Here is a 23,156-nt window from a genome sequence, read left to right on the forward strand (position 1 = left end):
CTTGGCAATAGGTACCAGAGGCAGAATGAGAAATACTGATATCCTTCTGTTCCTCCCAACCTCATCTGGGTGCTGGAGGCCAAGGGGCCCTTTGTTTTTTGTTTTTTTTTTTTTTAATTTTTTTATTTCTTTTCAGCGTAACAGTATTCATTGTTTTTTCACCGCACCCAGTGCTCCATGCAATCCGTGCCCTCCCTAATACCCACCACCTGGTTCCCCCGACCTCCCCCCCCCCCCCGCCCCTTTAAAACCCTCAGGTTGTTTTTCAGAGTCCATAGTCTCTCATGGTTCACCTCCCCTTCCAATTTCCCTCAACTCCCTTCTCCTCTCCGTCTACCCTTGGAGGCCAAGGGGCCCTTTGTTTTTGACTGCAGGAGTCTGGAGTAGATTCTCTGCTCCTCTGAGTTGGGAGGGGGGAGGAAGAGAGACATCTTAGTTCAGAGACTATTGACTTTTTGCTTCTCTTACTGAATTTTCATAGGTAATCTTGAATGTTTCTTTATTTGCTGTTTACCTTTAGGACTGTTTCCAGAGGCTTTTAATGTTTTGTTTTAGTTTTTATCATTTTCATTGGGGAGCATGTTAGCAGAGCTCCTCACACTGTCATGCCGGAAGTCATTCTCTTGTTCTTACTGTTTTTTATTTTAACCATTCTGATTAAGCTTGTGGCGATAGCTCATTTTGGTTTTAATTTACATTTTCCTGACGGCTAATGACATTGAACATCTTTTCTTGTGATTATTTGCCATTCGTATATCCTCTGGCCTGTTCCTGTCATTTGTCCATTTTCTAGTTGGAGTGTTTTTTGTACTGTTGGATTTTTGAGTTCTGTATATAGTTTAGATAATTGTTGTTGGATATGTGATTTACAAGTATTTTCTCTCATTCTACAACTTGTCTGTTCAACTTCTTAGTAGAGGGCTTCACAGAAAAGTTAATTTTGATGCAGTCCAATTTATTTTTTCTCCTATTATGGATCTTTTGGTAGCTCTAGATTATGAAGGTTTTCTCCTGTGTTTTTTTTTTTTTTTTTAAAGAAAATATGCTTCTGCATTTTATATTTAAGGGCATTGTCGGGGAACCAGAGTGGCTCAGTTGGTTAAGCCTCTGCCTTCAGCTCAGTTCATGATCTCCAGATCCTGGAATCAAGCCCCATGTCAGGCTCCCAGCTCAACGGGGTGTCTGCTTCTCCCTCTCCCTGCTTGTTCTCTCTCTCTGTCTCTGTATCTCTCTCAAATGAATAAATAAAATCTTTAAAAAAAGAAAAAAAGGCCATTATCCATTTTGAGCTAACTTTTGTATAACGTGAGGTTTAGGTTGAAGGCCTCCCTTTTTTCTTTTAACTTTTTTTCTTTTTTTTTTTTGTGGGGGTGGAGGTGGCTCTCAATATTTGTTGATAAGGCTGTCCTTCCATTAAATTGCTTTTGCAGGGATGCCGGGTGGCTCAGTTGGTTATGCATCTGCCTTCAGCTCAGGTCATGATCCTGGGGTCCTAGGATTGAGTCCCACATCGGACTCCTTCCTTGGTGGGGAGCCTGCTTCTCCCTCTGCCTGTATGTGTTCATGCTCTTTCTCTGACAAATAAATAAATAAATAACAATTATAAAAAAATAAATAAATTGCTTTTGCATATCTTTAAAATAAGAGTTAGGTGTATTTGTGTGTCTACATTTTGGATCTCTTGTTTTGTTCCATCAGTCTTTTCCTCTTCCACTATCACACTGTCTTGACTGCTGTAGCTGTATAATAGGCCTTCATTTTAGATAGAGGGATTTTTCTCACTTTATTATTTTTCAAGGTTGTTTTTGGTAGACCCTGTGCCTTCCATATAGATTTGAGAGTAAGCTTGCCATTATCTTGTTTTGATAGGAGTTGCATTTAAGCCTATAGAAAATTTGGGGAGAATTGATATCTTTATTAAGTCTTCCAGTCTATGAATATGGTGTGTTGCTGTTTTTGTTCATCGACATTTTGTAATTTTTGGCAAACAGATCCTGTACATACTTTGTTAAGTGTATACTTAAGTATTTAATTTTGTTGGGAGTAATTTTAAATGGTTATTTTTCTAAGTCTCAGTTTCCACATGTTTATTTTTAGTACATAAAAAAGTGATTGATATTTGAATGTTGATATTCTGTAAGCATTGCAGAACTCTTTTTATTAGTCCCAGTTTTTATAGGTCTTCATTAGAATTTTAAGGTTTGCTTTGAAGCATTTTACCCTTTTACCCTATTGTGGTGTATTAATTTTTCCTGTAGTAATCAAATATTATGGGATGCAGGCTGTTATCCATTGATAAATTTTTTCATGATTTTTTTCCTAGTTGATTTTGTTGGGTTTTTAGCTAAGGCATCATATAATCTGTAAGTAGTTAAGAGTTTTTTAATCCTCATTTTCACCTCTTATTTAATTATCTGAAACCGCCAGGACAGAATTAAATAATGGTGGTGAGGAAGGACACCTTTACCTTAACTGTAATTTTACCTTAGACCTTAGTATCAGTGCTTTTGATTTCAAAGCATTGCATCCAGGAGCAATTCATTTTATCTATAGTAGAATGCAAATTAACTAAAATGTATAGTACATTACAGTTGTTGAGTGTTTTAGGATTGGGAGGCTTTTGTTAAATCTTTAGCAACCTGAAGGCCGACATAATGCTTTCTTCTTCAATAATCTTATTATTGAAACTAAAACATTGTGGTAGGCCTTCTTGCTTTGTATATATAAAGTAGTGAATAAAACTAAAATTTTTTGATTGAAGATTTTACAGTGCCTTATTTTGTTTATTCTTTTACTTGTAAATTTAGAAAGCATTGCTGATAGGAATGTATATTGATCTCTCAGGCCTTTCCTGGAAATTGATTTTCTTCTTTTTATTTTAAGATGAATCCTTTACAAATTCTTTCAGAAAACTTCTTGTTATTTGCTTGCTTTTTCTGAGTTGCGGATTACAAAACAATTCTAACTAATAGAATATTCCATTAATATTCTCATAAATGAACAACACTCCTCCATATAAAGCTCCTGCTTATGAGAAGTTTGGTGTGGTCATATTTCAAGGCTGCTTTGCAGAAAGCTTTATTTTACTGGCTACAGTTTGAGAATAAAGATTCCGATTCTGTAGTTTACTTGCCACATAAGCCAAATGACTTTAGGGTTCAAATTTTTATCTCTTTTCCCCTTGTCTTAATCTTTTGGGTAGTAGAAAAAAACATGAACATTATGAGGGCCAGAAAGACATGGGTGTAAATTCCAGCAGCTCCTCTTTATTTTTATTGACTAATGGCTTGAATAAATTAATCTGCCAAATTTCAGTTTCCCCATTTATAAAATGGGGGATAAAACACCTCAGGGTGGTGACTGTATATTATTATTATGTGAGATACTGCATGTAAAATCTCTGGTACAGAATTTACTTTTGTGCAGTTGTTGATCCACAGTAAATGTTAGCTTCCTTTCCCCTGAAACATAATGATATGGTATGAAATAGTTTTGTGAGCTGTATATAAATAAATGTAAGTTATTAGCATTGCTTTCTCTTTTAGAATTGGGCATTAATACCACAGTTTATAATCTCATTATTATTAATATGCTTGCGGAGGCCATTGTGTGATAGGCACATGCTAAGGTTTGGAGATCCTTAAAGATTTGTGTTTGTTCTTGCTCCAGAAACTTTGAAAGCCCTTGGAGAAGTCCTGCAGCAAATTCACATGATTGTATGAAACAAACAGTTGGCTGATTTTTAGTCTAATTTGAATTCTAGGGCTGATTCTTAGTCCATATATATATATATATATATATATATAAAACACCAAATACCCATTTTACCCTCATTTTATGCTATCCAGGCCCTCCCACTTACTCCTCCTTTCCTCCAGGAAGAACTTTGAATCTCATGAGCTTTTATGCATAACACATACCTGAGCTTCTTCTGTTTATGTTTCTAGTTGGATTGGCTGTGATAATGACCTTATTAGTATATGTGACTACATGTCTAAGTTAAGCTTTTGTACTGTGAGTTTAAGAGGTAGAGGGCCAAGGATGTGAAATAATTGAACTCCAAGGACTTACTACAGCCTAATTTAGAGATAGAGTGATGATTTCTGAGAGTTTTTACCACTCAAGAACATTTAAATGTTATCTGTCAAATATTCATTAAACATTTATGTGATAGCACTTTCTGGGAACTTAAGGAGTGTAAAAGAAGTATGCTTCAGTCCTGAGTTTCTGGCCTTCCAGGTTAGTCTAGTTAGAATTCAAAACAACTCAAATATTGAAATGTCAGACAGTTAAGGAACTTTAATGCAAAACATTACCAATAATATGTGCTATGAAAGTCAGAGACTTTGTCCTGTTTATTTCCTATGAAGTATGATGAATTTTGGCTTCCTCACCTGAAAAGTAGATAATTCAAATATACCCTTTGAGGTCATTGTGATGTTTAAATGAGACTGGGTATGTAAGACCCAGCTATTATGCATAAAATCCACATATTCTTTCTACAGTTTGGCCTGGTTTTAGTTGAAAAAGTGATGTATTGTAAATTGGTATATTTGAAGTAGTAATGGCATATTGTAAAATGATATATTGTAAAAAAAAAAAAAATGCAGGCAGAACAAAATGAAAAGTTTTCTCACTTCAGACCTTAGATTCTTCCCTGTGTACTTCGGTACCAAGAGCACAGTTTTGTATACTTTCTAGTAATTATTCTGTTTATGTATACAATTATACTTTTATAACTTTTGGGAACAGTATACATGTTGTCTTGTATCCTGATTTTTTAAAAAATTGATTTTGACCATCTTTCCTGTTAGCAAATATAGATATTTTATACATTGTTTTATTCTTTTTTTTTTTTTTTAAGATTTTATTGTTTTATTTGACAGAAGGAGAGACAGTGAGAGAGGGAATGCAAGCTGGGGGGAGTGGGAGAGGGAGAAGCAGGCTTCTCCCTGAGTAGGGAGCCTGATGTGGGGCTGGATCCCATGATCCTGGGGTCATGACCTGAGCCAAAGACAGAGGCTTAACTGACAGAGCCACCCAGGTGCCCCATGAGTTCTCCACTCACCTGAGCTGGAGGAGGGGCAAAGGGAGAGGGAGTAGCAGGCTCCCTGCTAAGCAGGGAGTCCCAGGACTCTGGGATCCTGACTTGAGCTGAAGGCAGATGCTTAACTGACTGAGCCACCCAGGCTCCCTGTTGCATTATTTTTAATGATTGCTGGGTATTCTATTGTTTGAGTGTATTATAATATAACCTATGTCTTCCCCCAGCACTCATTTAATGTGTTTATTTAAAATATATTAATTTACAACTTTCTTCTCCTTAGGGTCAACTCAGTATCCAGAAAGTCCATACTCCCAGAAGGGACAGAAAGAAAGACCTCTTTGTAAGAAAGGCTTGGATATCCCATGAACCAGACAGCAGAAAACCGATTGGGGTGCAGCAGGACTCCAGAGCCAGATATAAGGCTCAGAAAAGGACACCAACTGGATGGTACAAGGAGAGGTGATAATGACAGCCACCAAGGAAGTTTGGAACCTGTTTTAGAAGCATCTGTTCTTTCTTCTCATCATAAAAAAGTAAGTTAAAGGGAAGGATGATAAATAAAACAGCATTTATGGGAATGTGTTTGGAGGAAAGATACTTAGGAAAAGAAAAACTATGGGGACATTGCTGGAGAGAGGATGGGGTTTCAAAAAGGAATATTGAGCACATTTGTAAGTTTTTGTTCAGGATAAATTAGAGTCTTATTTTAAAATTAACTAGATATTATTTGATGTTATAGTTAATCCTTTTCTGCTGACCCTAAAATACTTAATCTGCTTTATCTTGTTTGAGAAAGGAAATGGGTTTTTATAGTTACTATTTAATCTTTATAATTCAGCCATGTTTTAGTTATGATATTATCTTTTGTATTTTTGGAGAAATTCTAACTCTGTGCTGGAACTACTTCTTCAGATATAGTTTATCTCCAGTGTCTACCTTGGGGGTCATTAGAATTCTGGGAACAGAAGGCAGATTTTAATCTTTCCTTTTACTTCCCAGAGAAAAGAGCAGCCTTTAAATTATTTAAACAACTATGCCTAGAGAGCAAAGATATAAGTATCTGTGAATAGCATCAGAAAGTCATTGTTTTATACATTTTGTTATGTGCTTTGTATCCTTGGAATTCCATAGAATGTGTTCACTGTTGTGGCTCTAGTACAGTGTATCCCAAACTGTAGTTTTCCATTAGTGGTTGTGAAATTGATTTTGGTACTATAAGTAGTATTTAAAAAATTAAACAGCAAGAGAACAAAGAGGTGCATGTGTATAGCAATATACATTTATACTATATTATTTGATGAAATTGTTTAGTTTTATATAAGTATGTATGTAGATATGAATAATATATGCATTTCTTAATGTGGGTTGTACTTTACACATTTTGAAAGCCTCTACTCCAAACTGGATTTTTATCATCCTAAGAAATATAGTTATTGTATGGGTAATAGTGGTGTTGGTTTGAACTCCAGAGGGTTGTCTTGTCCTTTCAGGTCTTTTACAAGAATTTCATCAGAGCACTGTAGCAATATAGGTACAATATAGGAAATTTAAGGTAGTTCTTCTCTTCTTAGGAACACTTTATAAGCCACCTTCATCTTCTTGGCTAGATTGTATTACAGTGAAAGATTTGTGTGCATGTGTGTGTGTATGTGCCCACACATACAGAGAATAGGTCAGTAGGATTAAAAAAGCACCTATTTTCCTACAATAAGTATAATATTATTTGTTCTTTAAACTGGCATTATTACTGTTTAAAAAGAAGTTTGACAGATATCTGGGGCAAGAACTTCCATCCACACTTAAGACTTTGCTTTCTTGCCATTTTAAAGTAATGTGTACTAGCAGTTAAGACTTCCCTATCTAAGCTGAGCAAGCTGTTTCCCTCATTTGCTATTAAGGCCTAAACAGTTGTTATTTTACTAATGAGAACTTTCACTAAGCTTGGATGAGTGACTGGAGGTGGTTTTTTATTTTTTCCTTTTTATTACCATAAGTACAACAGGAGGGGCCCCTGGGTGGCTCAGTGGGTTAAGCCTCTGCCTTCGGCTCAGGTTATGATCCCAGGGTCCTGGGATCGAGCCCCGCATGGGGCTTTCTGCTCAGCAGGGAGCCTGCTTCCTCCTCTCTCTCTGCCTGCCTCTCCGCCTACTTGTGATCTCTCTCTGTCAAATAAATAAATAAAATCTTAAAAAAAAAAAATAAAGAGACCTTTTAAAAAAAAAATAAGTACAACAGGAATGATTGCTAACTATATGTCCATTAGATCTCTAGCATTTTTATAGCTTGGATGACTGAAAACTCGATAGCTGTTGAGTAGCACTTGCTGTTTTCTCTGCCCATTAGTCCTTGGCAGCTACCATTGTGCTTTCTGCTTTTATGAGTCTGACTGCTTTAGATTTCTCATATAAGTGGAATCATACAGTATCTCTCCTATTACTGGCTTATTTCACTTAGCATAATATTCTCAAGGTTTGTATATGTTGTAGTATATGGTAAGACTTCTTTTTTAAGGCTAAATACTATTGCATTGTCCTTATTCATTCATCTGCTGCTGGACATTTAGGTTTTTCGTACCTCCTGGCCATTGTAAATAAAGCTCTCAGTACTGTTTTTAGTTCTTTTTTGTATATACCCAGAAGTAGGATTACTGGATCATATGACAGTTCTATTTTTAGTTTTTTTGCGGAACCTCCATACTGTTTTCCACAGGAGCTGCATCATTTTATATTCCCATCAGTAGTGCACAAGGGTTCTAATATCTCCACATCCTCGTCACACTTACTATTTTCTGTTTTGATAACAGATGTGATGTGGTACCTCATTGGAGTTTTGCTTTGCATTTCTTTGATGATGAATGTTGAGCATTCTTTTCATATATACTTGGAGAAATGTCTGTTCATATCCTTTGCCCAAACTCTGTAGAGTTTTGGGAGTTATATTAACTCCAAATATGGTTTGCAAATATTTTCTATTCCATAGGTCCATTCTGTTGATTGTTTGCTGTGCAGGAGTTATTTAGGTGACATAATCCCACGTGTCTAATTTTGCTTTTATTGTTTGTGCTTTTGGTGTCATATCCAAGAAATCATTGCCAAAACCAATGTTATAAAACTTAAACTTTTCCCCTGTATTTTCTTCTTGGAGATTTATAGTTTCAGGTTTTACATTTAGGTTTTTTTGAGTTGAGTCATTTTGAATTGATTTTTGTGTATTATGTAAGGGTCCAGTTTTACTCCTTTGCATTTGAGTATCCAGTTTTCTAGTACCATTTATCAAAGAGACTCTGTAGCCTCTTTTCCACTATGTAGTAGTCTTGCTGTTCTTGCTGAAGATCACTTGACTATGTATGCGTGATTTTATTTCTGGGCTCCGATTCTGTTCCCCTGGTCTGTATGTCTTCCTGCCAGTACCATACTATTTTGTTTACTGTACTTTTGTAATATGTTTTGAAGGAAGTGGGATATCTCCAGCTTTGTTGTTCTTTCTCCAGACTATTTTGACTAGGAGCACCTGGATGACTGAGTTGGTTAAATGTCTGCCTTCAGCTCAGGTCATGATCTCAGGGTGCTGGAATCAAGCCCATGTTGGGCTCCCTGCTCAGCAGGAAGTCTCTTCTCACTTTCCCTCTTAAAAAAAAATACTGTTTTGACTATTGGAGGCCCTTTGTCATTCCACATGAATTTAGGGATTTTTTTTTTTTAAATGTTGGGGTTATCTTAAAGAAAATGGAGATATAGTAAACAGAATTGGAAGAGGGTTAACTAAGTTATTGAACACAGGGTCAGGAGACCTATCATCTACCCTTGGAAATAGAAAAAATTACTTAATTATCCTTGATTTATATTTGTCATAGATGATACCTGTGTTCCTTTCCAGTTATGATAGGAGTCTCCTTTTTTTTTTTTAAAGATTTTATTTGAGAGAAAGCATGTGCACATACATGCACAGAGGGACAGTGAGAGGGAAAAGCAGACTCTCCACTGAGCAAGGAGCCTGATGCAGGGCTCGATTCCAGGACCCTGAGATCATGACCTGAGCCAAAGGCAAATCTTTTAACTGACTGAACCACCCAGCTGCCCCAGGATTCTATATTTTTATCAATTTTTTGATACTAAGAAATGGTCTCAAGGATTTCCAGAATGTACACATTGAATTTTTTTTTTTTTTTTAAGATTTTGTTTTTAAGTAATCTCTACACCCAGTGTGGGGCTTGAACTCACAACCCCAAGATCAAGAGTTGCATGCTCTGCTGACTGAGCCAGCTGGGTGGCTCACATTGAAGTATTCTGAAATATACTAATATCCAATTTAAAGAACTGTTTTCAGTTCTTTTTTGATTATTAGTACCTCTGGCAGTTTCTAGAAGTGATTGTGTAATTGAATGCTTAGTAAAGACTGATGAAAAGTTGGGGAAGAGGAAAGGAGGAAGTGTGTGCAAGGGGATTTCAGTTGATAGGAGTAGTGTGTGCAGGGTCCTGAATCTGAGAAGAATTTGGCATATTTAAGAAGTGTGGAAAGGGGGAGGATAGTAAGAAACGAGGAAAAAATTTTAGGTAATGACCTTTGTTGACTGTGATATGGAGAAAGTATGTTGGAGGTTATTGGAAAGTTTTAGTAATGGAGTGATAAGATTTTATTACATTCTAGAAGGATCACTTTGGGCTCTTATGTGAAAACAGCAGATTTTGGGGGCTGTTGGTTGGGAAAGAAACTTGGAGATGAGTCAAAAGACTTTCAGAAATTCATGAGAGTAGCTTATTCTGGGTTGATGGTGATAGTTGAGTTGGCAAGAAGTGGATACATTTGAGCTGTGCTTTGGAGGTAGAGTTGACAACTTGCTGGTAGATTGGATATGATGAGTTAAGGGAGAAGGGAAGGAAAGGACAAGAATCCGTCTGAGGGATGACGTGAATACTTGGATTGCTGCGGTATGATTCTGTGTTCTGAGATGGGTAAAACTAGAGGATAAGTTTGGAGGTGAAGTAGGGTTAGATGGGAGGATCAAGAATTTGCTTTTGACTGTGTTAAATATAAAATGCACATGTGAGACATCTTAGTGGATGTGTCTAGAAGATAGTTGGCATTCCTAAGAGTGGCCTGGACAGGTAGTAATTATTTAGGAGCTAGCTGCAATGTAGATGATACTTAAAACCATTGAAATGGTTAAGGTTATTTAAGAGAGGAAGAGAGAAGAGAGGGAAAAGAGAAGGGCCCTAGGATCCAGCTTGAAGGACACCAGCATTCACAGAGCATTTCAAGGAGAGAGAGCAAGTAGAGGAAGCTAAGAGACTCTTGTAAGGTAGGAGGAAAACCCAGGAAAGTGTTATATCACAAAAACCAGGAAAGTCTTTCAAGAAGAAGGGGAGGGAGCAGTGATTGGTTTGTTTCTAGAGCTGCTAAAGAGATCATGGACAAAAAGGATAGACTAGTGACCATTGGTTCTGGAAACACGGTGTTCACATAGGTGAACTTAACAAGAGCTATTTTGGTAGAGGAGTGGGAACAGAAACCAGACCTTGGAGTAGATCACATTGTGAATAGTAGGTGATAAATATTCATGGCATGTGTAATAAGCAGTCATTTCTCTGTCATGTAAAAAGAGGTTTCAGCCAAACAAGTAAACTTTTTTTCCAAGTGTGTTTCCTATATGCTGAAATTATTTTAAACTTTTTGGTTTCCCACACAGAATAATAATAAAATTAGAATTACATAAAGCCTCTAATTTTTTGCTTATTCCTTTTATAAATGAGTACATTTTGCATTTAATGGACAGCAAATGTGTAGATTATGTACTTATTTTTTAGGTGTTTTTGGGCTGTTAAAGAATACTAAGACTAAATTGGAGGACACCAAGGCATACTGTATTCCTTTTTAAAAAAGATTTTATTTGTCAGAAAGAGCATGCGTGTGCATAAGCAGGGGGAGTGGTAGGCAGAGGGAGAAGCAGGCTCCCCCATGAGCAAGGAGCCAATGCTTGACTTGATCCCAGGACCTTGAGATCATGACCTGAGCCAAAGGCAGACACCAACTGACTGAGCCACTCAGACATCCCAGGCCTACTATATTCTAACTCCAGATTTGCGGAGAATCTTTCCTAGATTCTTTGGACCTGTACTTGGAATCCGTACTTTGCTTATTTTTGTGGTATTTAAATATGATAATGTGAACTGAGAATTGTAACACAACTATCTTCAGTGCAGATAGATGTTCTGGTAATTTTTTAATCTCTAAAAATGTTCATAATATGCATTTTGAATGTTAAAAGCAGAAGTTAAGATTGCGTGTGTGTGTGTGTGTGTGTGTGTGTGTATAAAGAAAGAGCAAGAGAGAGAGAACAACTTTATAAAGTCATATACAGTGAAATTTAGAGTTATGTAAATATTTTAATGTTAGTGCACCAGAAAAGTATATCCATGTGTTAGTCAGCTTTTGCTGTAGGACTTAGTACAATAGGAACATACCTTAGGGCTGTAGGTCAAGTGTGACTGCTTTAGATTGCCATTCTGTTGTGGGTCGGCTCCATGCATATTCTTATTCTGGGATCCAGACTGAAGGAAACTTTCTGGGACATGTTCTTATGGCAGATTGCAGAAGTCCCAGAGAACAAATCAAATCACATATTTGCATTCAAAGTTTCTGCTCATATGTGATGTAAGTTACATTTGCTTATGTTCCATTGGTCAAAGCACTTATGTGGCCAGGTCCAAAGATAATGGGATGGAGATTCTATTTCTCTGTGGGAAAGGAGTGAGTAAATAATTGAAAAGTTTAATATGTAATCTGCCACAGTTTGTAAGGAAAAAGCCATTCCCTATCCCAGTATCTTTATATAGGTTATTGTACTTCATAAAATAAATTTTCAGTGCTAGGGGTGCCTACCTGGGTCGCTAAGTTGGTTAAGGATCCAGCTCTCGCTTTCGGCTGGGGTCATGGGATCAAGCCCCACATTGGGCTCCGTACTCAGCATGGAGTCTGCTTGTCCTCCCTCTGCTCCCCTCAAATAAATGAATAAATAAATAAAATTTAAAAAAAAAACCCACAGTTTCATTGCTGCATCAGATGCTGGAGAGAATTTTCTTATACCACAGAATACTAGAATGACAGTTGGAAGTTGTAGGTTCTTCTGTTTAACTCCTGGTTATATCTTCGTAGAACTTTTCAGTACATCAGTTTCTCTGAAAAAGAGCAACAATAACATTGTGTGTATCTTTTGTATGCATATTTTATGAATAATATGAGAACTTGTGAAAATTCTTTGTGTTTAGATTTGGTGCTTGCTTTTCTGTTCTGGACCATTTTCCTGAATTCTAATAATGAGCATTGTGTTAAAAAAACAAAAACAAACTTAGTAGTGTAAATATCCAGAGGTTTCCTAATACGGTGTAAATGAGTGTGTGCATTTGAAGTGGCTATTCTATGATATGTTGAGTCTCTGTGTGTTATAGATGAGAAAACTTAGTGAAAGCCTAAACGACCATTCTAGTGGTTTACCATTAGGAATTTCCAGCGTCTGGAGACATTTTTGGTTTTCAAAACTAGGGGAGTTGTGCTACTAGCATCTTGTGGGTAGAGGCCATGGGTGCTGCTAACCATCCTATAATGCACAGATGGCCCCCACAACAAAGTACCTAACCATGTATGTCAGCAAGTGCTGATATTTGTTCTGACTACCTCAGTAGCACATTGTCATTATAGTGTATCTAAAACTATTATACCTTCTGTTAATGTAAGTATTATAGGAATGTATTTTTTTCAGATCCAGGTCTGTCATTTTGCAAATTTCCCAAGAGATTTCATCAAATCATAATCTATGGTGATCCATCTAAGTTGTGCTGTGCACAGCCTCCAGGGCCCTGTTCAACTGCTCTGGCCAGGTGCCTTTCTGAGCGCTAGAAATACGGTGATGGGTAAGAGCCATGATTTTTGCCTGCAAGTGCAAAGGTGAAGACACAGACGATAAACCCCTGAAACACATAAATGAATGAGCTAATTATAAAAAATGATAATTGCTATGAGAAGAAAAGTATGCTAAGGTAATAAGGTGAGAGAATTTGGAAAACACTTTTTTTTTTTTTTGGAGCAGTTTTTAGGTTCCCCCCAAAATTGAGGGGAAACAGATTTTTCTGCATACTCCCTGCCCTCACACATAACCTAGCCTCCCCTACTGTCAACATCCCCCACCAGAGTGCTGTCTTTGTTAAAATTGATGAGCCTGTATTGACACATTGTAATTACCTGAAGTTCATAGTTTACATTATAGTTTACTCTTGATGTTGTATATACTGTGAGTTTGGACAAATGTATGACATATGTCCATCATTATGGTATTATGCAGAGTACTTTCACTTTCAATGCCCTAAAAATCCTGGGTGCTCTATCAGCCCCCCCCCCCCCCCGTTCTTTAGCTGTTGTTAAGGAAATCATGTTTGAGGTGAGGCCTGAGTGATAAGGAATCAGCCAAGAGCTAGGGGAAGAGTATTTCCAGGTAGAGGAAAAAGCTAGTATAGGGGGCCACAGGTGGAATAAGCTTTTTCCCCTCTGTGGCTCCTGTCTCCTCCTCCCTGCTCCTTTTCTTCACCCTGAGGACTGAAAGAAAGCCAGTGCAATTAGAGCATGAGGAACAAGAAGAAAGAGTGAAATGAGTTGAGGTCAGTAGGCCATACAGGGACCAGATCATATAGGTATATAGAAGGAGTTTAGATTTTATTTTAATAAAATCCGCTGGGAAGTGGACAGCCTTTGAGGTGTTTAAACATGAGGGAGGGATTGTGATTTTTTAAAGGTCACTTTGGATGTGGAGAATGAACTGTGAGAAGACAGAATGGAAGGACAGGAACCTATTGAATATTCTAGGTGAGAGAAGATCTTGGCTTGAAACAGGGTGGTAGTAGCAGTAGAAATGGAGGGATTCCCAGTATATGTTGGAAGTCAAGCCAACAGGACTTCCTGATGAATTTGATGTGGAGTGAAGAAAAGAGGGCAATCAAGGATGATTATTGGATATTTTAACTGCACAAAAAGTGGGATTGCTAAGGTTGGGGGTAGGCTTAACAAGTGGGGAATCAAGAGTTTTGTTTTAAAATGTGAGATTTGAGATTCTGTTTAGTCATCTTAAAGGAGATAATTGAATATGTAGTAACTATATCACTCTATGACTTTTAGTGTACTACTGGCCAGTTTGAGATTAAAAATGACAACAAAGTTATGTTTATTAGTTATGAGATGGTAAAATGTTTTTAGAATTTAGAATTTATCCAGTCCCTTTTGTATTCTACTGGTTATCTGTTTCTTTTTATACTATGTATTTTTATTTATCATTTTCACTCGATAGGGTGGTATTTTCTAAATACGATGTTTGTGCTCTTTGTTTCACTAATAAATAATCGAGTGAATGTGATTTTTTCATCTTTATGAATGAACTCATTATATTGCCTTGAAAACCTGTATTCGATTTTCCTTTAATCTTAGAGTTAACCCAGAAGCCAAAAGCCTGAACAAAAGAACCATTTCTCTTCACATCTGTTTTTAACATTTTCTGTGAGGAATCATGGAGTGAGAGAATCAGAACCTTAGATTGTGGAATGATAAGAGTTGAAAAGACTCTCTGAAACCATCTTGTTTACTTTCCTCAATTTACTAAAGAGGAAATTGTGTGTTTTTGTTCCTAATGAAAATTTGTCCTTTCTGTATTGTTTCTCTTTGGAGTGGAAGTTCTTTGCTGAAAATGAGAAGATGGTTTATGGAGAGACCAGTGCATCTGTATGTACTACCTACCTGGGAGGTGGTTTCAGTAAGAAAACTCATTGGATCATTTAAGCAATGAAAACTTTTCTACTGCTCTAGTTTTCCCTTGTGCCTCCTCTTCATTCATTGCAACTTCCATTCTATATTTAATAATCTGTATACAGTACTGTTCCTTGCTTAATTTCAGAGTTGTTAGTATAGAATAATCATGGGAGCTAGGAAAGAAGGAAGATAGATTTACAGAAAGCTGTGTAATTTTGAGACTGCAATTAAAGACAAAATATTAACTTAGTACCTTCCAGGGACTTAATGAGTTCTATACACTGATTTTCTGTCTGTTTTTGGAGGAAGGATTCTTTTCTTGAAATTTCCAGTTTGAAGTCAAAGTATGTGAACTGCTAGCAAATAGAGTGTATCCATCTGAATAATTGTAATAGCACTCTCACAGCATCTCATTTGCTTCTCAAAATTGCACTCTGAAATAGGAAGACCAGATATGATCTCTTTTTAAAAGTGGATGAAAGTGAGATTTAGAAAGCTTAGAGTAATTTGCCCAAGGTCACATGGCTAAATGAGAGCATGTGTTAGGTCTTCTGACTGCACTTTTCTGCTGAACAACGCTGCCTTTATGAAAATTGCCAGCAGGCTGACTTCATGTTTCTCAATTCCAAACTCTGCCTCTGAGTATTTATGTTGAGCCCAGAGGTTAGATTCAACCACTGGTACTTGTTTTTTAACAGACTTGTTGTATACACCTCGTTTTCTCTTAGACTAGGATAATTTTGCTTCTCAGATGCATTCTAACCTTTCAATGGATTTTTTGTTTATTTTGAAAGTACATAAACCTCACGTTATCGTGGTGTGTTCTTTCGCATTTCTAATGATTTTATATCATTTTCTAGAGCATTTGTTCCTTATTTATTTATTTAAAGATTTTATTTATTTGGGAGAGAGAAAACAAGCGAGCTTGCACAAGTTGTGGAGGGGAGGGGCAGAGGGAGAAGCAGACTCTCTGCTGAGCAGGGATCCCAACATGGGACTTGATCCCAGATCCCAGGACCCCAGGATCATGACCTGAGCCAAAGGCAGATGCTTAACCAACTGAGCCACCCAGGTACTCCTATTCCCTCTTTTAAAAATACAGAACTTCAGTAGATTGCATAGGCTTTGAAAAAAGGTGGTAGTTTCCCTTAGATTCTCTAGCTGTGTTAAATGCCAGTTGTGCATAAGGATAAGAATGTCATAGGAAAGATAAGAGGGGGTGTCTTTATTTTTAAATAAAAAGTTAAATGAAATTTTGAATTTATAAAAATAAGGTTTAAAGGTAATTGTATCCATTACAGAGTGATATGTCTTTTTATGCAGCTCTTTATCAGCAGATTCCTTTACATCTGTGAATCTATTTTGGAATGCTTATCTTGTCACCTTTGGCCCTTTAAGGAAAATAAACACAAATGCCAGGATATAATTCTCACCTACTAAATCAGAATCTTTGGGTCCTGGATGAGTATATTTTTTAAAATCTTCACAAGTGACTAAGATCCTCACTACTGTTTAAAAATTAGTTATAGTTCAAGGGGCGCCTGGATGGCTCAGTCGTTAAGCGTCTGTGGTCATGATCCCAGGGTCCTGGGACCGAGCCTCACATTAGGTTCCCTGCTCGGCGGGAAGCCTGCTTCTTTCTCTCCCACTCCCCTGCTTGTGTTCCTGCTCTCACTATCTCTCTCTCTCTCTCTCTGTCAAATAAATAAATAAAATCTTTTAAAAAAATTACAGTGTTTTTTTTAAAGATTTTTTTATTTTTAGAAAGCGTGCGCAAGAGGGAGGGTCAGAGGGAGAAAGGAGAGAGAATGTCAAGCTGACTTTGTGCCTAGCACAGAGCCTGACATGGGGCTCAATCTCACGACTGAGATTATGACCTGAGCCAAAACCAAGAGTTGATGCTTAACCAACTGTGCCACCCAGGCGCCCCTTTAGTTCTCTTATTTAAAATAACATGTTAAAAACTTCTCAGGAGCATGGTTTGCAAAAAGGCAAATCTCTACGCATTCTCTGAGGAATATTTAGGAAATAGAGTTAGATTTCTTGCTGTTTGTTAAAGGAAAATGTCACATTTACTCACAGTTCACTATTTTAAAAAAAAGTTGAGGTAATTCATATATAAAATCCACCCATTTAAAGGGTACAATTCAAAAGTTTTAGTATATTCACAGAATTGTTCAACCATTACAACATTCTAATTTAGAACATTTTTGTTATCTCTAAAAGAAACCTTTAACCCATTAACTATCATTCCTGTCCCCACACCTGAACTCTAGACAGCTGATTTCCAGTCTATTTTCTGTCTCTACGGATTTTCCTGTTGTAGACTTTTTTATAATGGAATCATGGGATGTGTGGTGTTTTATGACCAGCTCTTTTACTTAGCATAATGTTTTCAAGGTTCATTTGTGTTGTATCATGTATCAGAACTTCATTCTCTTTTATGGCTGAATAATATTCCATTGTATGGTTGTACTATATTGAAAAAATGCTGCTGTTTTGTGTGCCCATGTGACTTCATTTCTCTTGGGTATATACACACGAGTGATTTTTCTGGACTACGTGTTAACTCTGTTAACATTTTGAGGAGCTGCCAGACTTTTCTCTAGCAGCTGTACCATTTTACATCCCCACTAGCAATGTTTGAGGGTTCCACTTTTTCCATGCCCTGGCTGGCAGTTAGTTTTGTCTGTCTTTATTCTTTTTTTAAACATATATATGTATATTTAAATATTTTATTTATTTGACAGAGCATGAGCAAGGGGCAGGAGCAAGGGAAGAGGAAGAAGCAGGCTCTCTGCTGGGCCGATGCTGGACTTGATCCCAGGACCCTATCTTTTTGAATATAGCCATCCAAGTAGTATCTCACTGTAGTCACAGTTGACTCTTGAGTTTGTTTGTTTGTTTGTTTGTTTTTTAAGATTTTACATATTTGAGAGAGAGAGTGCACAAGCAGAGGAAGCAGCAGGCAGAGGGAGAAGCAGGCTCCCCACTGAGCAAGGAGCCTGATACGGGGCTCTGTCCAGGACCCTGGGATCATGACCTGAGCCCAAGGCAGATGCTTAACTCACTGAGCCACCCAGGCATCCCTGACTCTTGATTTTTTATCAGGAGATCTACCTAGGTTAGCTGTGGCTGAAGATTTTAATTATTATTATTAATTAATAATTAATTAATTTTAAAAGATTATTTATTTATTTATTTGACACAGAGAGAGAGAGAGAGAGAGAGAGACACCACAAGTAGGCGGAGAGGCAGGCAGAGAGGGGACGGGGAAGCAGGCTCCCTGCTGAGCAGAGAACCTGAAACGGGGCTTGATCCCAGGACCCTGAGATTATAACCTGAGCCGAAGGCAGAGGCTTAACCCACTGAGCCACCCAGGCACCCCTGAAGATTTTAATTATTTAACCTCTTTGAAGACTCTGGAAATAGAAATAAAAATCAAACCTATTAAAAACTCAAGTTGTGTCTGTTCAACTTCTAATGGTCGGTTCTTTTTGTCTGTCCTGTTAAACTACTTTAAGCTACTGTCATCTATCATCTGGAATACTGGGCTAGATCTCCTAATAGGGCTTTCTGTTTTGTTTCTTGTTTTTATCCAGTGTATTCCTCACACAGTTGCTAAAGAGAATTCTTAAAAATGCAGAGTTTTGTTAACCATTTCCATTTTCAAAAATACATTTGCTTCCCATTGCACTTAGGACAAAATCCCCACTCTTTTCCATAATCTGCAGGACTCTGATGATCTCAACTCTCTGGTTGTCTAAATTCATTTCAGGATGTTCTCTTTCTTGGTCAGTGAGCCTCAACCACATTGTCCTTATTTCCTTAAACAGGCTAGGTTCTCTGCAGCTAGAGGGCCTTCAAATGTGGCTATTTTCTCTGCCCAGAGTGTTGTTAGGTCCACACCTCTGGCTAACTGCTGCTTATTCTTTAGTATTTAGGTTAAATATCACTTCCTTAGAGAAACTTTTCACAAATTCTCTACCTCTTCATTCTATTTCATCTTTTCCATTCTTATATTTAAGCATACCATTTATATTTCATCACAGTACACACTGTAACTTGTAATTATGTCTATCTATCTATATATATATAGATAAAGATTTTATTTATTTATTTGACAGAAATCACAAGTAGGCAGAGAGGCAGACAGAGAAAGAGGGGGAAGTGGGCTTCCTGCTGAGCAGGGGGAGCCCATTGCGGGGCTCAATCCCAGGACCCTGAGATCATGACTTGAGCCGAAGGCAGATGCTTAACCTGAGCCACCCAGGTGCCCCGCAATTATATGTTTGTATGATGTTAATAATTATTTTTGCTTGTAGACTGTGTTCTGTGGTGGAACAGGTCTTGCCTTTTGTCACCGTATCCTCAGATTCTACCCCAGTCTTTTTGATTCATCGTGGATGTATAACACATAGTTGTTGAATGAATTTGTCAGTAGCCAATATAGTGTTCTAGGTCTAAATGTTCTCAGGTAGTTTCCATAAAAAGATTTTCATATAGAAAGAGAATATTGGGTATGCTGTTTTGATATTCAGGGAAAATAGTTAATATATTTGTTTAATCTGTGATAGAATAAGTATTTTTATTATTAGAAGAATGATAGGTCATATTTATTGGGCATGTACAATGTATGAGGCAACTTTCCAAACTCTTTTGCACATATTGTCTCCTTCATCCCTAGAGAAGCCTTATAGAGTAGGTATTAGTAGTATCTGTTTTACAGATGGGGAAACTGAGGTTCCACTGAATTTATGTGAGTGATACACTGGGACTCTTATTGCAGGATTTAATATACTACTTCTCTTCCTGGGACTGGATTTTCCTTTCATTGGTTTATTGTCAGAAGTGTGATTTGGCAGTTTGGTTATTTGTCTTTAATACATTTTAAAGGACACTGTTTTCATAGATGGTCAAAATTATGGAAAAAGAGACCCTGTGATAGGTGGTAGTGATCCATTGTAATTGTGGAATTGACTCTTAAGTAGCTTCAAATGAAATATCTATGTGCACAATTACATTCATTTCCCTGTGTGTGATAGTCCTTTATTTGAGGCAATGGAGAGGTTAATTTACTTTATTCCTTAAGAAGCAAATTTTTATTTTTATTTTTTTAAAGAAAGAGGACTAGGGGCACCTGGGTGGCTCAGTGGGTTAAGGCCTCTGCCTTTGGCTCGGGTCATGATCCCACGATCGAGCCCCGCATCGGGCTCTGCTCAGCAGGGAGCCTGTTTCCCCTCCTCCCTCTCTGCCTGCCTCTCTGCCTACTTGTGATCTCTGTCAAATAAATAAAATCTTTAAAAAAAAATAAATGAAAGAGGACTAGAAATCACATATAGTTGACCCTTGAATGATACAGTCTTAAACTGCATGGGTCTACTTATATGTAGATTTTTTTTTGAAATATGCAGTACCAGTACTGTAAATGTATATTCTCTTATTTATGATTTTTTATTAATAGTTTCTTTAGCCTACTTCATTGTAAGACTACAGTATATAATATACAAAATATGTGTTGATCAACTATTTTCGTTATTGGTAAGGCTTCTGATCCATAGTAGACAATCAGGAATTAAGTTTTTGAGGATTTTTTACTACATGGGGTGGGTGGGGGATTATACATGGTTTTTTGACTACGTGGGGTGGGGTGGGGAGGGGTCATGCCCCATCCCTGGGTTGTTCAAGGGTTAACTGTACTTTAAAATTAAAATCTCCAGTCTAGGAGTCTTTTTCTTTATGAAAAAGATTCTGGGGCACACTTAAAATTTGAGAACTAATGATTATAGCCTTCTCCTTTTCATGATACATATGTATAGGTTCTAGACTGATGGAACTTGAGGGTAGAGGGTCCAGAGTAGCTGTCCTTATCTGTAAATGGAGTTTCAGACAGTATGTCTTGTAGTGTGGTAGTGAGAATGACACCTGCACGATATCAGTGAGCACAATGCCTGGTGCATAGAAAGTACTTAAAATGTTGGATATGACACATTGTTGGAAGCCTGTATTTTTGTCAGAAAGAAAAGATTTGCTTAAATTTCACCTCAGAAAGGCAGACTGTTCTATCCAAAGGACAAGGCATAATCTATTGGATATTGTTCTTATTAGACTTTGTAATCATCTTAAAAAAAATTGTTACGATCTGTTTATGCAAACCTAAATATAATGCCTATCCCCTACATTTAAAAAAGTTTGGAGTGGTGTATTTGCTCAATAAATAAGGAAAGGAATGAGTGAATGATTGAATCTAAGTTTTAGCCCTGGTCCACTGCTAGCCAGCTGTGTGATTTTGGCCAATTTTCTTTATTTCTTTGGGCCTCATTTTCTTAATATTGAAATGAAGTTGTTGGAGTTAGGTGATATCTAAGGGTTTCTCAACCTTCACATTTTTTTTTTTTTTTAAGATTTTGTTTATTGGGGTGCCTGGGTGGCTCAATGGGTTAAAGCCTCTGCCTTTGGCTCAGGTTATGATCCCAGGATCCTGGGATCGAGCCCTACATCGGGCTCTCTGCTCGGTGGGGAGCCTGCTTCTTCCTCTCTCTCTGCCTGCCTCTCTGCCTACTTATGATTTCTGTCTGTCAAATAAATAAATAAAATCTTAAAAAAATTTTTTATTTATTTATTTGACAGAGAGACACAACAAGAGAGGGAACACAAGCCAGGGGAGGGGCAGAGAGAAGCAGGCTTCCTGCAGAGCAGGGAGCCCGAGGCGGGACTCGATTCCAGCACCCTGGGATCATGACCTGAGCTGAAGGCAGACGCTTAACCAACTGAGCTGCCCAGGCGCCCATCAACCTTCACATTTCTGTGGTCCCTCCAGTATAGTTTTGTTAGAGGAGAAAAGATGAATGAGAGTCATAATTAGTTTTTCATGGATTGGTCTAATTAGGTATCTTTGCTTAAATAACTACTTAATAGCTACTTTTATCACTTTTACCAAATTTGTTTTTATTTAATAGTGAAGCCGTTTCTGTGCTTCAGTATATAATCTCAGAGGAAGCAGTTTGGTAAAAGGGAAAAAAAAAGGCAGAGTTTTGGGTTCAGAGATACCTCAGTTTGAACCTCTGATCTCTTCTACATCATTATTTCCCAATATTTTTGAGTAAAAAACAAAACAACAAAAAACCTTATTGAAGTGTAATATGCATATAGAAAAGTACATATTTTGTAAGTGGATAGTGCCATAAATTTGTATAAAGTGGGCACCACCTTTGTAACCAGTACCCCTAGAAGTCCCTTTAATGCCTTTCCTCCTCTGTAGTGATGCCTGTCCCTTTCCCAGAGGTAACCATTGTCTTGACTTCTAATGGTAGAGATTAGTTTTCCTGTTTTTGTACTTTATGTCATCGGAACCATACAGTATATACTTTTAAAAACATTTTTTAAATTTTATTAACATGTAATGTATTCTTTGCTTCAGGGGTACAGGTCTGTGAATCATCAGTCTTACATAGTTCACAGCACTCACCATAGCACAGACCCTCCATAACCCAGCCACCCTATCCCTCCCCACCAAACCCCCAGCAACCCTCAGTTTGCTTACTGAACTTAAGACTCTCTTACAGTTTGTCTCCCTCCCCGGTTCCATTTTGTTTCATTTTTCTTATATCTGGCTTCTTTTACTCAGTATCATGTTTGTGAAATTCATTTGTACTTCTGTAGCTGTAGTTCATCTTAACTTTCTGTGACTGTAACATATGTATACTATTAAGACTAGTGGGTTGTTTCAAGTTTTGGGCTATTAAAAAACTTATTTCTGTGTTATTCTAGTGCTCGTCTTCTGGTGAAGCTGCAGAAGCATTTCTGTTAGCTCTATACCTAGGCATGGAATTGCTGGGTCAGGGGATGACCCCTTTCCTCCTTTGAACATCAAAAATGTTTAACAGACCATCACATGATGGTCATATTTTTAATATTAGTTTGAAAAAATGCATGATGGAAATTGATCAGGAATTCATTAGTTCATCTCTGTAAGATACTGTTGTTAGGTTGGGAATCAAGGTACCACACAGAGCAGTGTAACTTCCCTTAGATTGCATTTCTTTATTTACCATGCTTGATCTGGATTTCCACATCATAAAATGGGGATAAAAATACTCATCTCAGAAGGTTGTTGAGGATTTAGTTTGTAAAAGCACTTAGCACAGTGTCTGGCATGTAGTTAGCACACAGGAAATAAGAATTCTGTTACCCCATCCTTTTCTTTGTAATAGTACTCAAATAGTTGCAGTAAATCTAGTAATCACATCCTGAATTTATTCTTACATCTCAGCCACCTTTGACTTCAACATTTTCACAAAGGTGTTTTCTAAATCTGTCATCT

At 37.3% G+C, this 23,156-nt stretch overlaps 1 protein-coding gene across 2 annotated transcripts in view; it reads left to right on the top strand.

Moving 5' to 3' along the window:
• ADIPOR2 (adiponectin receptor 2) overlaps positions 1 to 23,156 on the top strand; it is a 102,351-nt gene that overhangs the window by 51,079 nt on the left and 28,116 nt on the right. For both annotated transcript variants that reach the window (XM_080810692.1, XM_080810693.1), the window contains exon 2: positions 5,328 to 5,580. In XM_080810692.1, the coding sequence (XP_080666818.1) occupies positions 5,410 to 5,580 (171 nt within the window). In that variant the 5' untranslated portion in view covers positions 5,328 to 5,409. The remainder of the gene's footprint in view (positions 1 to 5,327; positions 5,581 to 23,156) is intronic.

The sequence above is a fragment of the Martes martes genome (assembly GCF_963455335.1).
Source record: "Martes martes genome assembly, chromosome: 8".
NCBI lineage: Eukaryota > Metazoa > Chordata > Mammalia > Carnivora > Mustelidae > Martes > Martes martes.